Source organism: Patella vulgata, chromosome 4 (genome assembly GCF_932274485.2).
Source record: "Patella vulgata chromosome 4, xgPatVulg1.2, whole genome shotgun sequence".
NCBI classification, from domain to species: Eukaryota; Metazoa; Mollusca; class Gastropoda; family Patellidae; genus Patella; species Patella vulgata.
Genome location: NC_065882.2, coordinates 57788240 through 57805894, shown reverse-complemented (window position 1 = coordinate 57805894; position 17655 = coordinate 57788240). Strand labels below are relative to the sequence as shown.

The 17655-nt window shown below is 36.1% G+C and overlaps 1 protein-coding gene across 3 annotated transcripts in view; it reads right to left on the bottom strand.

Moving 5' to 3' along the window:
* Positions 1-17655, bottom strand: part of LOC126817803 (uncharacterized) — a 41544-nt gene that overhangs the window by 23416 nt on the left and 473 nt on the right. The window contains exons 2-4 of one of the 3 annotated variants that reach the window (XM_050544952.2): positions 17527-17583; positions 5406-5487; positions 4642-4791 (exon numbers count right to left, since the gene is read on the bottom strand). In XM_050544952.2, coding sequence (XP_050400909.1) covers positions 4642-4791; positions 5406-5487; positions 17527-17583 — 289 coding nt within the window. The remainder of the gene's footprint in view (positions 1-4641; positions 4792-5405; positions 5488-17526; positions 17584-17655) is intronic. The other 2 variants (XM_050544953.2, XM_050544955.1) reach the window with 2 other exon arrangements.

Below are 17655 nucleotides of genomic sequence, written 5' to 3'. Positions count from 1 at the left end.
CGTCACTGCTGTCTGTCGAAATTCACAATTCTTGTTAACACTACAGATCAGAATTTTTGAGAATTTACTTTGAGGATTATTTATATAGGAACAGATTTAGTTTATCATCTTTTTGATTAATTGTTTTCTATCTTGATCATTTTTTTCCGCATCAATGATATTTGCGTAACCTTTATTCTGCTATTTCACTTCCTTGGCAATTGTGGCCAAACATGTTCCTGCTAGTAGAATTTACAGCCTTTTTATAATGGCAATAAAGACAAAGAATTAACTAAAAACACAATTAATACACAAACCACGGCTGAAAGAGACAATCATAATCCCTCAAAAGATTCCGAGAACAAGGTTCCTCCTAAAATAACAATGTAGTGAGAAAAACAAAATTACTTCAATGTCAAATAAAAGTGAATGGATTCGTCTAGCAAAACTAAAACGACCACAAAACAATCCGATTCCGAAAAATCTAGGTCAATTCAATCTGAACACTGGAGAATCGCATCTTCAATTTTTGTTGTTAAAGGGACAATAACACTCTTGCTGGCTTGACAGCTCCAGAAAATAAAAAATAGCCTTATTCTAAGTACTAGATGTGTTAGTGTCCTAGCTGTTGTGTAAATTATCCATTAAATCCTATTTTACTTGTCCAGAGGGTTCAAAAATATTTTTAATTCCAAGTCACATTTGAAAAGCTTTACGTCAGGCTTTTCAAATCATTTAGTTGAATTTTTCCAATGTTTTAAATTAGGTGTGTTAAGATGAAATTTGTATCATCAATTAATTGGGATATTGTAAAATAGTACAATTTGTTGACCAGAATAAAGATTGGGACATATTATTCAGTTACAACAAGAGTGATATAATTTTATATTATGTATGAATACTATTTTATTAAATACTTGATTTTATGCGCGCAGGCCATGTTTTGTCTTGTATTTTCGTATAGTATGTAAGGTTTATATTGTCTATCTATGTGAGAGTTCTGAATTTGTGCTCATGCATAATTTTTATACTTTTATTTTATATCTTTAGTATGCATCAACAGCGGATATTATAAAAACTAACTCAAGTCCTCTGTCCAAAAAATTAACTCTTAATGGAGACGCTCTGTGAATTAACCATTCCAACATTTACCACCTGGTTTTTGAGGGCAAACATCGACAGGTTCTCAAAATAATATAAATAGCCTACGAATTATCTTTAATAATTATAAATTAAAGCTTAAACATCAAAAATCAAAAATGTCCTTGTAAGCCTTTCACATGGAAAGTCCAAATTGTCAATTGTAAAAAGTACATTATTGTCAAATGGGATCAAGTTGAAAGTAACCAACTGGGAGGGGGAGGGGCGGGGGCTTTGTAAATTCACCCTCGCCCAACCTATTAAATCTAACAACATTCGTAGCATCTCGGAATTTTGTCGCCATGCATATACTGACATTTATACTAAGCAGCAAAAGAAACGGCAGGTTGGTATGTTACTCTAATAGACGCATTGCATAAAACTTTCCAAATGTTTTTATTGTATATTTGTGACCACATCTCCAACCTTACCTGAGCAATAAGGCTCCATCCCATGAAATGTTCTCAAAAAACGCAACCTGACTTCTGAGATGGTAATGTGTTCTCCATGATTTTCATGAAACTCATGCTGCACGTGATGTTCAGCCCCATCAAACGCAAACCCATACCTGGTTGAATCATTCACACTACAACGTCAGGAGCATGCCACGACTCACGACTGCTCAGAGGAACCAGGCACTTGGAAGATCTGACGCTGGCCACACTGCCCAAGTCGTTGCCAATCACTTCCAGGTCAGTGTTCGGACAATCTGCAGGCTTCGGCAACTGGTAAACCCAGGGTTACCACAAGGCGACAAGGCCGCCATGTTGTGCGAAAGCGCGTGCAAAATCCCTTTACACAGGCATCTGAGATAGCACGTCAGACACACGGAAGACTCATCAGTACCGATACAGTGCGCCGATGTCTCACCAGAGAGAACATCCATTGTCGTAGACCTTACTGTGGACCGATCCTCACCCCTCGCCATCGACGTGAACGTCTACAGTTTGCCCAACAACATCAGTTCACAGATGAGTGTCGGTATTGCGTATCACTGTCAACTGCAGATGACAGGACCAGAATATGGCGTCGGCGTGGCCAGCGTTATTCTGACGAATGTGTCTTGGAACGAGACTCATGGTTAGGTCCAAGCATAATGGTTTGGGTGGAATCGGCCTGAAGCAGAGAGTGGGTCCTGTTGTGTTCCAAAATCTTGGTCCAGGAAGAGGAGACCGCTTCACAGCAGCGCACAACATCGATCAAGCTCTCAGACCCCACGTCATACCACATTTCGCACGTCATCGAAACAACGTTTTCCAGCATGACAACGCCCGCGCCCACACCGCCAGAGTTACTCGGGACTTTCTACAGCAGAACGGTGTCAACGTTATGCATTTGCCAGCCCTTAGTCCGGACTTAAACCCGAGTGAACATATTTGGGATGAAATTCATAACGTCGTACCGAGACCAAGCACAGCCGATGGATTGCGCCAGGCTTTTCTGAGAGTGTGGTTCCAGGTGCCAATGGCGTTCATCAATCGCCTGGTCCACTCCATGTACAGACGCTGCGCTGCTGTTATTGACACTCGCGGTGAACACACCAGATACTGATGTATAGACTGTGTACAGCCTCTAAACCTTCTCGTAATGTCTTGGAATTGTGATGAATTAATCACTAATGTGTCAACATATTGTTCACAAAAAATTGTTTTGATCCATTTAGTAAGTCATTTTCTAGAATGATTGGATTAAAGTGCCTCTCGGATTTTGAAATCGTACTGACGTTTTTTTTTTTTTGTAACTGTTTAGTATATATGACATCTTAAAATAAAAAAAATATCTAGGTCAAACATGAAATAAAAACATCGCGTATTTTATTCAGCCTCCATAGAGGACATTTACCTATCCAACCATCATCCAAAACTTTCATCGTTAAATTCTATTAATTTAATAATTAATTCATATAACATCCCTGCAACCAATCTTTCAAAAACTAATGTCACTGTCAAGTTAAAAAATAAATGCAATACTCTGTCTGTACACGGAACTCACTGTCACATCGAACAATTAAGAACAAGCTACCTTTAAAAGGCACTAACCTAGGCCTACCTTAAAGTTACAATTTCATATTTTCTAAGAAAGTCAAAACATAATTATTTCTATGTCTTTTGCTCAATAGGTTGTCCACTCACTATTATACGATCATAGGTGTCATTCTCACACTTAAAACTCATTTACACCGGAAATAATAACACAATTACCTCCCAATTACCTCCCTTGTTTTCTATTCTCCACCATGGAGTAGTTATCTTCAAACGTTTGAATTTGAAGATGAAAATGATATTTTTGCCAATTTCTCAACTGGCAATACTAATAGTATATTATAGGATTAATAGGACTATTCTTGAACAAGGTAGGACTGTTTATAGATACCATCTTTTTAAGGCTTTATTTTAATAACCTGGAGGTCGGGTGTTCGATCCCTGCATTGGCCGAGAAAGTTCATCTCGATTTTCCGGCGTGGTTTCCCCTTGTCAGTGATGCAGAACGGAGGGCCTGACAAGGACAGCTGCCTAGTCGTTCGGATGGGACGAAAAACCGAGGTCCCGTGTACACATTGGCGTGCACGTAAAAGATCCCTTGGCAGTTGGAATTCGATATAAGAGTAGGCCGTAGCGCCGCTGCCCGGGCAAAATTTCCCTCATAGCACACTGTATGGCGTATGCCCGTCTTCAATTAGTCCAGGTTAGGTGCAGAAGAGTAGGACGTTAAACCCCATTTCATTTCATTTCATTTATTTTAATAAATTTTAAAAATATAACTTAAAAATATGAAATTGCAACTTTAAAACAGTAAAAGTCAAAAGTTATAAACGGCAATGCTAACCCTAGGACTAGGGGCTAAGTGAGGCGGACGCAATGACGGTTTTGAGTTTTTGAGCTCCCTCACAAATGGCAAAACATCACGCGGTTTCAGTGCGGTTTTAAACATTATAATCATAATCATAATGCTCGACCAGTGTCAAACATATACCGTGGATTAGATATGCTAGAAATCGACTTTAGCATGTTCCACACAGCCCAACATTACTCGGTAGCACTGGGAGGGGATGCCACCCCATCCTCTCCCCTGCACACACATTTAAATATTGGTTTGGGTTTTTTTATTGGGCCCGGGCGGAATCTTTTTCCTCATGCAAAAACATGGATTACCACGCCCATATCTGAGACACGGCTCCCACGGTCATGAAATAGTAAGTGAACGATAATATAATAGTCCGGGGTGTGGGGGGGGGGGGTATGTACCAAATGCCCAAATAGTCGAAAATGAATGGATTGTAATTTCTATGACGATTTAAATATATCCACACCATTCTTCACAAGTCCTCTTCTCTTGTTGCTTTTGCTTTAGCTTTAGCAGCAAGACTTTAAAACTCCAGCCAAAATAACCAATGCTTTAAACATACACCCATCGAAAGATCGAATTTGTATTCTTTTAAAGTTTTTTTATTTTGCGCTGTTCTGTCATATGTGTTTACGTTTTTCAAAGAAAAAGAAGAAAAAATGAACTGACATAGTGTACCTTGAACTATTGCGAGAACAGTAGACTCTGGTAATTGAGTGGCTCCATATATTGATGTGCAACATGCACCAATTTCTACTATACTTCCAGGAACTAGTTTATACTTTATACTATACCATAGTCCTGGCGCTTTTCGCTTTTGGGTAGGGTCTGAAGACAAAGAAACAAATGCGTTTATACTGGAGATTGTTATGTGTAAATAAATTTGGATGGACTAATACCATGTTTGTTTCGCAATGCAGACGAGCTGATTCATTGAACTTTGATTAAGAATTGGATTCATCTTTAAATTTCAAAATATAGAAAATAATCTATGTTGATGAGTTTATTTGTAAAGAAACCAATTTCAATGTAATTATGCGACAGTTGATTGGATTTGTTTTGCTTCCTTTCTAACAGTATATACATTTTATGTATGTGGAGGCTGTATGTGTCTCAGAAATGGAATCTCAAAGTTTAGAAACACAGACATGAAAGTAAAGGTGACCTCCAACATTTCACAGAACATCCGTTGATGAAGCGAATTTAAGTATGCAAATCGTGTAAATGCGAGTTCATAGATTTTAACTCAAATATTGAGCTATTTGGAAGGTTTGTGTCATAGCATTTCTTTCACACTGAATTGGTTCGTATTAATATCTGGGGCGTCTCCTATAATTCTGACTCAAAATATTCATCAACAAGACCTGGGAAAAAGTTGAGCATTTCAAACTACAATTACCCGCACGGCCAATTCAATAGAAATCAATGTAACTAAAATTTACTTGTATCCATTTGAAGTATTCCGGAATTAAACATAGACCAAAACATATCCATTAAACTGATTTTTTTCCCTGGACTTGAAGTCTGAAAACATAGAACAATATATATAGATAACGGGCATTTTTTAGATACTGACTGGTTGGGCAACTTCAAAGTCCACTAATTTAGCCCACCAAATCAATCAAAACAGTGGCCAAAATTTTACCAAAATGTACATCATAACCACCCCAAAAACTTTATCGACGTAACAGACTTTACTTAGTCATAGCTTGATGTTATTTTTGAAATATTTTCCATGTTACAGAGGCGCCTGTGATTGTATACAGTTTTAACAAGACAACAGATGTTTGTGGATGCGTGCCATCGTATGATCTGTTCGGTGCCCTATTTAAAACAAATGGAAATGAAATAAATTTTGACTTAACGTCCTACTGTTCTACTGGGACAATGAATATGGGCATACGCAATACACAGTGAGGGTATCTTGCCCGGACATCGGTGCTACGACCTGCTCACAAGGCTTCTTTTACGTGCAATGCGAACGACTAAATGTTGTTCCTTGCCAGACCCCTCTTCCTGCACGACAGTCTTATCAGTAAAAAAAGGATATTTAACAACAGGCATGGCATTTACTGGATATGATTTACTCGAAACATAGCAGGCCTAGTGTTGTATATCGAGGGCTGAAAGCCAGAACTGCATATCTCCAAAATTGACGTTTTGAGAAAATGAAGATTTAAAGTTTGACTAAATTTTAAAAATCGGGTAATTGTTGGATTTAGATGATTTTTGGTAATTACGTGTGTATTAATAGTTGACAACAAATGCTGAATGATCAATAGGGTTATTGCAGTAGTTTTCAATTTATTTCGTAATAATGGATATAGACACTTCTGGTTGATATAAATTCCCCCAATATGGGGAAGTCAACATTGAAGCTATATGTGCATAATGCTCATACCAAGTTATGAATAGACTGTACTGAAGTCAGAAATTCAGTATGCAAGCCCTGTGCTATAAGGGGAATTTTGTCTAGACAGCATTGGCGGATTTAGGGGCTGCTATAGGTGCCCAGGCCCCCTAAACTTGGACAACACAGCATAAAAACACTGGTTTTTTTTCAAAATTTGTTTAAAATAATTATTCGCCCCCCCCCCCTCTCACCTATTTCAAATTCCTAGATTCGCTACCGCCGCCACTGAAATGAATAAATGAATGAACTACTTTAAAACATTGAAAAATGCATTTAATTCAAACAAGTAATTCAAACACATTTTAACAAATTGAACATTAACTCACAGAATTATTATTATTATTATTAAAACGATATTTATACAGCGCTCGTCTTGCACTGCAGAGCAATGCTCAGAGGCGCTTTACAAAAACATAAATTGAATCAATATAAAATTCAAATGTACATAAAAGTTTAAATGATAAAATTACATACATATAGAGAATGGCATAATCATATGATAAAATGCAAGATATATAGAATCTTTTTAACTAAAAGCCTGTGTATAAAAATGTGTTTTTAGTGATTGTTTGAATATTGTAATAGATTTTGCTGACCTTATGAAAAAAGGGAGCTTATTCCAGAGTCTCGGTGCCTGGAAAGAGAAGGGTCGTTCTCCGAAAGAAGAAAGATTTACAGAGATGGGTATAAGGAGAAAGGGGTCACTAGATGATCTCAAACATCTAGTTGGCGTATATACAGTGATTAAATCTTTTATATAAGAGGGTGAAGTGCCATTAAAACATTTATAAACCAATAAAAGTATTTTTAAATTAATGTGGTACTTAATGGGTAACCAGTGTAAAAAAGCTAAAATTGGAGTTATGTGGTCATGTTCTTTCGAAAGAGTTATCAATCTGGCAGCACAATTTTGAACTTTTTGAAGTTTATCTAGGTGTTTTACAGGAAGAGCAGCAATGAGAGAATTAAAATTATCAATCCTAGAAGTTATAAAGGCACGAACAAGTGATTTAGTTGCATCTAGTGAAATGTATTTTCTAGTTTTACATATATTGTTCATGTTTTTGTCAAAGATAACACCAATATTTCTTGCAGAATTAACAGGTAAAATGAAAGACTTAGCAATAGATATGGATCTACAATCAGCTATTTTGCTTAAATTATTATTTGATCCTATAAGAATATATTCAGTTTTGTCACTATTTAACTTTAAAAAAATATCTATTATCTTGTGTGTTGTCTTGTTGTCCATCATCTTGTGTGTTGTCTTGTTGTCCATTATCTTGGGTGTTGTCTTGTTGTCCAGCATCTTGTGGGTTGTCTTGTTGTCCATTATCTTGGGTGTTGTCTTGTCCATCATCTTGTGTGTTGTCTTGTTGTCCACCATCTTGGGTGTTGTCTTGTTGTCCATCATCTTGTGTGTTGTCTTGTTGTCCACTATCGCGTGTGTTGTCTTGTTTTGCACCATCTTGGGTGTTGTCTTGTTGTCCATCTTGTGTGTTGTCTTGTTCATTATCGTGTGTGTTGTCTTGTTGTCCACCATCTTGTGTGTTGTCTTGTTGTCCATCATCTTGTGTGTTGTCTTATTGTCCATTATCGTGTGTGTTATCTACCATCTGGTGTGTTGTCTTGGTCTTCATGTAAATCATCTCGTGCCTTGTTATGTGCAGAAGATTTCTTTGTGGTAAAGAACTAAACATAAGAAGTGTCATCACCCTCGGAATCAGACGTTTTATAATCTGGGTCATTATCAGCATCATCAAATTCGCTTTCCATATCCTCTAATAGTTCCAGCGCCTCCGTAGCATCTAGACATCGTCCTAAAACAAAAACAATAAAATATTTCAACTTCCTTATTATTAATTGCGAAATATCAATATTGTAACATTTAATATGAATTAAAAGTGATCATATTTTTGTCCTTGGTCGTAGGCCTACTTCAGCAAGAAATGGATATATCCATCAAGGACTAAACTAAATTTTAATGAAGTACTTTTGGAATATTACATTATTTTTGTATATAAAGTTATACTAGTTAAATTAAGTGCCTCTTACCTTGTCTACCAGCCATTTTAACAGATCACAAAAGTGAAAACATCAATTTTATATCCTTTTCTGGAACATTAACAAGGCAGTTTAGGCAGTGATTCAAGGGAAATAACTCTCAACATATAAGTGTTTTATCAGCAAGAACTGGACAAGTGGGATATATACATATCTTGCACTAATGTAGCAAAACAAAATGACAGCAAGAACTCTCTATCTGGAGATACGTTTTTTTGCTTGGAAAAAAAATTAGTGGTTCTGTACTTAACAATATATGACTTCTCTGTTGCGTCATTATTTATAAAGATAGGACTTAGATAATTTTTGCAGAGAAACTACACGAAATTTCGAACTGTTTGGTGTATTTAACTCATTTTTGGCAATTTTGGAGATAGACACTTCTGGCTTTCAGCCCTCGATATATTAAAATCTAGAGCTCATTTAAACTGTCAACAAATTTTGAATATTGTAAACGTTTTGGTCTATAATTGTATGTTAGCCTTGGGAAAGTTGGATACTTAAGTTTGAGATAGTAGAGTGTGCCCATATCGAAATACATTAACATATTGTTTTAATAAATCACCCTAAAAGTTGGCCAATATTTCGAGGTTTAAAAGAGTTAGATATTTTTGATTTGTGTCCTTAAAAATAGTTTAGATGTATACAGTATACTCAACCCTAGTCACCTTCCTCAATGAACAAAATAACATTAAACACACATAGGTAAGTAATTACATTCATCGGACTGTGTTTATTTATTAAAAACGCAATTTACTAATATTCTTGAGTGAATAAGACAACTTAAAAACGCTTCCAATGCATTAATAAAACGCTCCATTCCATTCTCCTTTAATCAGTGAACTAACTAACATAGACAAACTGAAAATTAAAAATCGGACGAAGTGACGAATGCCAATATTTGTCGTTTTGCTAGAACTCAATGGTACAATGCAGACATTTTCATATTCTTGGGTCAGACGCTGGCTCGCTAGTCTGGAGGTCGGGTGTGGCGGCAAAAACTCAAAATTGGAAAATATTCAGAAACGTGACGAATATAGATTTGTGTTATCGCGTGTAAAATTGAATAACCAGTCGGTGAGAGATAATTGCATGCCATTTTTTATGGCCAAAGTACGGGGGCATCTGCCCCCCCCCCCCCTGCCCCCATACTGAAAATCTTGCCCTCATAGCGAAGCTAAAATATTTAAGGTGCGGGGGAATGACTGGTCATTTAGGGGGAGAGCCTCACCCCCCCCCCCTCCCTTGCCCCCGCAGTTGCAAAATCTTAAAAACTGGCCTGAATAACTGCATAACTACATATTAACATAAAACTAAAACAGAATACCTCTATTCTTTTGTTTTTCATTTCGGAATTTTGCAGTGATAAATTAAAACTTTTATAGATATTAAGTTTCTCAATGTCGGACAGTGTTACACTCGAATCAAAATAATCCTTAAAACCCTCCACAGCATCTTGTGAATATGCAGCGGGAACCTGCTCCCCATCGCCGTTATCCTTCAAAGATAATAGCTTCCTTATTTTATAGTCCTTGATTTTAAGAATTTCATAACTATTCACACAGTTTATAATAAAACACACAAATATTAAAATATGTTGTCTCGTCATATTGTATTAATATTTACTATTACCAGAAGTATGATAACGAAACTCACACTGTGATAACAATACACTCTAAAATGTATTGTTAATAATTCAATAAATTTAAAGGGGGTCATCTCGAGTATATTTCAGTGAAACACCAACAGGAGCTTGCCAGACGGAAATAAATGAAATGAAATGGGGTTTAACGTGCTATACTGTTCTGCTCCTAACCTGGACTAATGGACTACAGTGTGCTATATGAGGGAAATTTTGACGGGCAGCGGCGCTACGGCCTACTCTTATGTGTACACGGAACCTCGGTTTTTCGTCCCATCCGAACGACTAGACAGCTTTCCTTGTCAGGCCCACCATCCTGCATCACTGACAAGGGGAAACCACGCCGGAAAGTCTGAATGAACTTTCTCGGCCAATGCAGGGATCGAACACCCGATCTCCAGGCTAGCGAGCCAGCGTCTTACCCACTTAGCCACGTGATCCACCTTGCCAGACGGTGATACAGGCAGTACTGCGGAACTAAAAAACAAACCTGTCTTTTTCTGGTCCCAATGATCAATCCACTCCGTTAAAGACATTTACAGACAACTCTGTCTGTATCACAACCTATAAATGGTTGAAATATTATATAGTTTACGATTGAATCAAATGAACAATCGCACCAAGTTTTTAAAAATTCCACCCAGAGTTTGTCCGGTGCCTTGTTCTCAAACTTCAAAAGCCAGAATGTGAACGATAACATTATAGCTCTGCGAAAGGCGAACGAAATTTACTATTCGCATATATATAGTTTGAAATTTGATAAGTTTCTTTTTTTCTCATACCCTCAGATCAACTGGTTTCTTTGGAGCCCCATTGCGGTTAAGAACACGTGATATGGCGAGAAAATGAAACAAAGCTGCACCCCAGTCATAACCTTCTTTCCTGCACTGACCGGTATAATGAAGAAGGATGGTGATGTGAAAACAATAGAAACGAATTTACACTTCAAATAGCCAAAACATTGGAATTAATCGATCTGAATATATTTGGGATCAATATATTGGTGTTTGGTTTTGTTCGTCCACTCTGACATACATTCGGGTTTGTCCCTTTAAATAGTGTTATACTTTACATGAAGATATTCAAGTGTATCATGAAATAGACCAGATTTTATATAGAGGTATATGTTATTTATCTATCAATCTCAATTCAGCTTAGTCTAAAGTCTGATATGAATATTTCGAGTCACGTTACGTTACACATAGGTCCAGATTTGATAGGGATTTTACTCAAGAACTCAAGATATGTAAATCGTAAAAGTATCCACACAATATCCGATTCTGTGTAGTCTGATATTAAAACTATTGCGGATACAGAAGAGAGGATGCGGGGGTGCGTACAAACATACACCTCAATTGTGGGATAGGGATGGTTAACGTCATTTCGGGACTAACTTGATCTGATATGTACGTTTGTTTGTGTTGTCTGCGTATTGTGTCTTGTCCGTAAATTTGTTTTGTGTAATTGTTTGCAGTCCCCTTACACTTACTAATAGGGTGCCATTTTATTTCAATAATTCCCTTCGCGCAGGGGTCTTTAGAAGAGGTGGGGTGGAGTGGAGGACCCTGGGAAAACCCACGAGGTTAGGCAAGCGACTCTACTCCGTGTAGTACGGAGTGTCGAAAACCAGACGAACGCGTTAGACCATTTGGCCAACTATAGCTCCCACCGAAAATACTGTCATTATAATTATTGTCAATTCTCTATAAAATTGCAATATCCCTATTTTTCATTCATTTACTCACAGATTTCTCGTTATATTAAACTTTCACTATATTTTCTTAACTGTCGAGCAGGGGGGGGGGGGGGGCGAATGGTTAGCGCGTGCGCGTTGTATCATAAGGTCTGTGATTGAGTCAGCTGGTGTGGTTTCGATTCCCCGGTTGTACGTGACAAGGAGTAAGGTTGCCTGTCCAACCTCGTGGTTTTTCTCCGGGTCCTCCGGTATCCTCCCACTGGTAAAGACCCAATATACACGCTTGCGAATTATTAAAAAAATGTACCATATGTTAGTCACGAAATTACCTAGTTTGTGTCGAGTGGACGTTAATCTCTCTCTTTCTCTCTCTCTTAACTGTCGAGGACTCTCTCTCTCTCTCTTAACTGTCGAAACGGTGACTTTTTTGTGTTTTTTCGTTTGTTTAAAGCGAACAGGAATATTAAAATGCCGAAAACTGTAACCTAGGCATTGCTGTTTTGAGTCGACTTGCCATGGTACTAATTTTCTCAGAAAAATCATTAGAAAGGTTACACATTGGTGCGAACACAAAATAACCTTATGCAGTTGGATTAAGAAGAAGGTGGAGTTGGAGGGTGGGTCTAGGAAGCACCGTTGTCAGAACAAAGTGTCCAGCATAGCACAAATTGGTCATAGCGGCCAATTTTACCAAATTTATTGGCCGTTATGACCAAACTGTTTGGCCGTTATAACTAAACGCTTTGGCCGTTATGACCAAACTGTTCAGTCGTTATGACTAAAGTAGCGCCGTTTTGATCTTATGACCGAACTAGTTTTGGCCGTTATGGCATAGGGCCGTTATGACCACATCCCGGTTAAACCCTATTACCTTTCCAAGCACTATAGTAAAGCATAGTGGACAAGGGCCACAATTCAATAGATAATCGATAAAAATCTTAAATATTCAATACGGCGCAAAATTTAAAAAAAATTAAATTGCAGAATTTATCCAACCGTATTCATAAATATGTAACAAAATAATAACAAAAATATTTACTAAAAATGTGTTAATGTTAAAGGCAAACGGCCGTACTCTTCGGGTGAATTTTCAGTGGTCCATGGATTGGACCTGTGACAAATTAGAATTAATAATTGAAAAACCAACAATTCAATTTTATTTTATTTTTTTTTTTATTTTTTATTTTTTTTTTCTACCGAACTTTAATGATTTAATTGCTTTCACGGGATATCTTGAGGTTAAACCCCATTTCATATTAATCTTTGTGGCCGAATAAAAAAACGGAGTCGACCCTAAGTCCAAATCAAATAGTCAGTCGAATAAACCGGTCGATGGCTTATTAAACCATAGAACTAGAATACTAACGGGAACGCCCACCGTGTGACGTCACTACCTTATGTGACGGCGGGCCTCTGACGCTGATATCGGGCACAGCTTACTTCCGGTTTCTGCTCGCACTAACAAAATGCCTGGCGCGAATTGTGTTTTGTTCGGATGTTCCGCCTGCAATAAAAGAAATCGGGGTTGATCATTATATCGCTTACCCAAAAACAACATAGAGTGGAGAGAGAATCATTACGTATCATACAGTCTACCAGATCAGACCCGATAAATGACAAGACCTTGACAATATGTTCAAGACACGTTGAGCCGGATTATTTCGTTGAAAAAGTAAGTGAAAACTCAAATCAAAAGAAATTAATTATGTAGATTCTAGTTGGCAGTCCACCCTGACAACCTACATTGAAGTTAAGTTAAACCCATACTAGCTGAATGTCTGTATTTTCATGTTTGCCCGTTAGATTTTACCCTTTCTCTCATCAAAGTTGTATGCATATAGGTTTGTTTACATTAGTGCCGTAGCTAGGCCTAGTCTACTTGCAATTTGTTATGAAATTGACGAATACTACACCCGATGAGTGTGTGACAGCATGACGATTCTCTCTCAACAATCTTCTTTTACTTTAATTTTATGAATTACTAATTATTATTTTTTTTTAAAGGTCAAAGTTTTAACTGAGCAGCTCCATAAAAATTAAAATTGTATATTTATTTATGACTGACCTTGACCTGTCAAATCCTTTTACTTTTAAATTCCGAAATAATCTTGTTCCCGGTATGAATAATCAACAAGCATGGAAAAAAAATTAATTATATCTGAACCTTTTGTTTTGTATGTAGGAACCTTTTTATTTTGATTTTATGAATATTTCAGATGTTTACAAAAATTCTGGGTCCACATATCGAAGATTAAAAGAAGGGTTAGGGAGACTATCAACCTTAATTCTTCTACAGAAAAGCGTAACAACAAAGAAATTGAATCCAAGGAAGTCACCGGTAACTTAAATTTCTGTTAACTTAATTATGAATATGAACATTCGATGTTTCCTTATAAAAGATCAGTATATGAACATTTAATTCATCAATATTAAACAGACATTATGCAAGAGCTAAATCTGTCAATTGCAGGTCTTTCTTTAGGCCTGGAATGTTATCTAAATTATTAATTAGACATTAATTAACTTATCCAGACCATAATCAACGCTCGATGGCATCGCTAGCCTGTGATATATACTGAATTAGAGCCCAGTCTGCTACTTCTGATTAAATCAAAAAATCGATAATCGAGACCATGGTTTTTTTTTATCGTACCGACTATAGTAATGCTGATCGAGGCTAGGCCCAAAATTTAATCATTAAATACTTGGTTCAGGGTGGATGAATTTGACTGAAATTTTCAGCAAATTCCCTTTACATTATCTATTTTTTAACTATTATAATGAGAACTGCTAGCTCTTTCTGTAATCTCCCATAATTTTATTTATAAATACTTGTATGAATATCCGATTCTTCTTTATATTTACTTTTGTAATTTTTTCGATTTTATTCAGAAACCGAGAAAATTATGAATACATGTATCAGAATCCAATTCTTCTTGTTTTAATTGAATTTTATGAATTTGTCTATTTTATTCAGAGTCCAAGGAAAACCGAGGAAACTCAATGTTTACATATGAACGAAGTAACCTTTCAGATGTTGCAGAAATCATTTTTATGTCAAATGTCTGCTTTGTGGCTATGTCAGTCTTCAAGTGATTATATCTATCTGTTTAAAACTGAAGATAAAAGTGTAACATACCATTTAACCATTGACAAGGACTTGAATTGTGAAGTACAATATAATAATTTTTGTTTCCTGTTCAAATTAAAGTTACATCTATAGATTTACTTATAAGAACTGTTGAGAATATGAAGATATGTGGGGGCATAACATCAAAACATTTACAGTCTTATTCTCAATGTCAGACTACAACTGTAAGATATATCAGACAGGTTGATATTTTCATGAACACAAATAAGTCAACATAGAAATTACGAAAGCTGTGTACTTGCTTCTGTATGTAATAGTTTTGTTGAGGACACTCAAAAAGAAATTTGTTTAAGTTGTCGACAGATTAACAGAGATTTACAGAGAAAGTAAATAGTAATAATAATAGTTTATTTCACATATATGGCTACATAGCACATTGCATATTCAGATTTTGATTGACAATATATAATTCAAAGAATCAATATTTACATACTTGTAAATGTAATTTACAATTCAAAAATAGCTTAGCAATAATATATAGTTGCCATATAAACGAGCAAACAGTGATATAATATAATCATGTGGTATGAATTTGATTAAAATGTAGATTTCACTCCATTTTGATTTATTTCTTCCAACTAACTCGACTCCACATAGATTTGAGGTCAAATGAGAAGTTATAGAGTTAAACTGTGATCAGTGATGTCAGGTATTTTATTTACAGCACTTTGCTGCAAGCATTTCACACAATGAAAGTAACAAAAACACAGATTATACAGATAATTTCATACAACAAAATAGAAAGTGTATAATTAAACTAAACATTTCCTGGCTCTATTGGAATTAATATCAATATTGGAAGTATAAAAATATAAATGTGATTGAATCTAGGATTAAATCTAGAACTTAATCAGCAGTGTTCTACAGATTTTGTATTTCTTGTTATTACTGTATTGTAGTTAATAAGTAATGAAAAGAAAACAAGGCCCCAAGTTCACAAAGCATTCTCAGTCTTAAGTTAAGGTTTTACTCAAAATTGTTTGTCTTATTTTAACTCAAATATAGCACTTTACTAACTATTGTTGTTTTAATGTAAATATATCAATAAGAAACTGTGCAAAGTTTTGTGTTTCTGGATCAAAGATATTTCTCAAAAACAGTGATTGAAGGTTGAGCAAATTCTTAAGTCTGGGAATGCTTTGTGAACTTGGGGCCAGGTTGATAATAGTAAACAAAATATATCGAGACGCAATGAAATAGCACCTCTGAGATGACGTGGCATAACTTTGCACCTTCCACAAAACCTAGCTTTTTAAAAGCTGCATTATATACCCCACGTGTGTACCAGAAAAATCAACATACTGATTCTGTTGGGTTTAATTTTTTTGATTGAGAATTGTTCGGGGTGCGTTTACGCAATCTTCAAAACATTCTCACATGTTATCATCGTAATATGATGTTGTTACATCCTTAATTGCAAGATTAAAGCAAATCTTTAAAACAAAATTGAGCTGAAAAGTACTAAGTAGGGCGTTAAACCTGGATTCATTTCAAACAAGATTTACATTCATCCATTTATAAAAGTGATGTATTATTTTTATTGCATCTCAGTATAAAATATTAACAATGATAACAAAATTTATATAAATTTTATACAGGTGCACAACTTGTAATGTGTGAGCTTTATAAATGTATTAAATTATTCTTAAATATACATTATGTAAGATTTTGATAAAGAGCTAGCCATTCTTGCTATAATAGTTCGAAGATAAAAAATGTAAAATGACTAATTTGAAAATTTCATTCAAATTACTCTATTGCGAGCGAAGATATTAGCCTTTGAAGGCTATTTTAGAATATTTCAATTAATTGATGATACAAATTTCATCTTAACACACCTTATATAAACAATTCAACATAATGCTTTGAAACGTCTAACGTAAACCTTTTCAAATGAAACTTCGATTTAAAAATATTTTCGAACCCTCTGGACAAGTAAAATAGGATGTAATGGATAATTTACACAACAGGTGGGACACTTAAACATCTAGTACTTAGATAGAGATATTATTTATTTTCTGGAGCTTTCAAGCCAGCAAGAGTGTTATTGTCCCTTTAAAGTAAATATTATACAAAATAAAAGAAACTGTTCCAAAGCAATTTGGGATCACGTGGCTAAGTGGGTAAGACGCTGGCTCGCTAGCCTGGAGGTCGGGTGTTCGATCCCTGCATTGGCCGAGATTTTCCGGCGTGGTTCCCCCTTTTCAGTGATGCAGTACGGAGGGCCTGACAAGGACAGCTGTCTAATCCTTCGGATGATACGAAAACCCGAGGTCACCTGTATACATTGGAATGCACGTAAAAGATCCCGTGGCAGTTGGAATTCGATATAAGAATAGGTGATAGAGCCGCTGCCCGGGCAAAATTTCCCTTAAATCACACCTTATGGCGTATGCCCGTCTTCATTAGCCCAGCATAGGAGCAGAACAGTAGGACGTTAAACCCCATTTCATTTCATTTCCAAAGCAATTTGATCGTTTGAGAAGTAAAAAAAATATATAGACATGGTCGAGACTATAATGAGTTTCATAACTTGCCCATTTGCTACGAACACTATGTGACTATATGCATGTATGTTGTATATGTAGAAAACTTACGGATGCTACTGGAACGACAGGTTGAGATGTCTCAAACAAATCTTTAGCAAAGAAAAGCTGTAGTAAAGAATACACATTTTTTTTTTTATAAACAATATTTTTATTCAAGATGTCTGAATGGGATTGGGG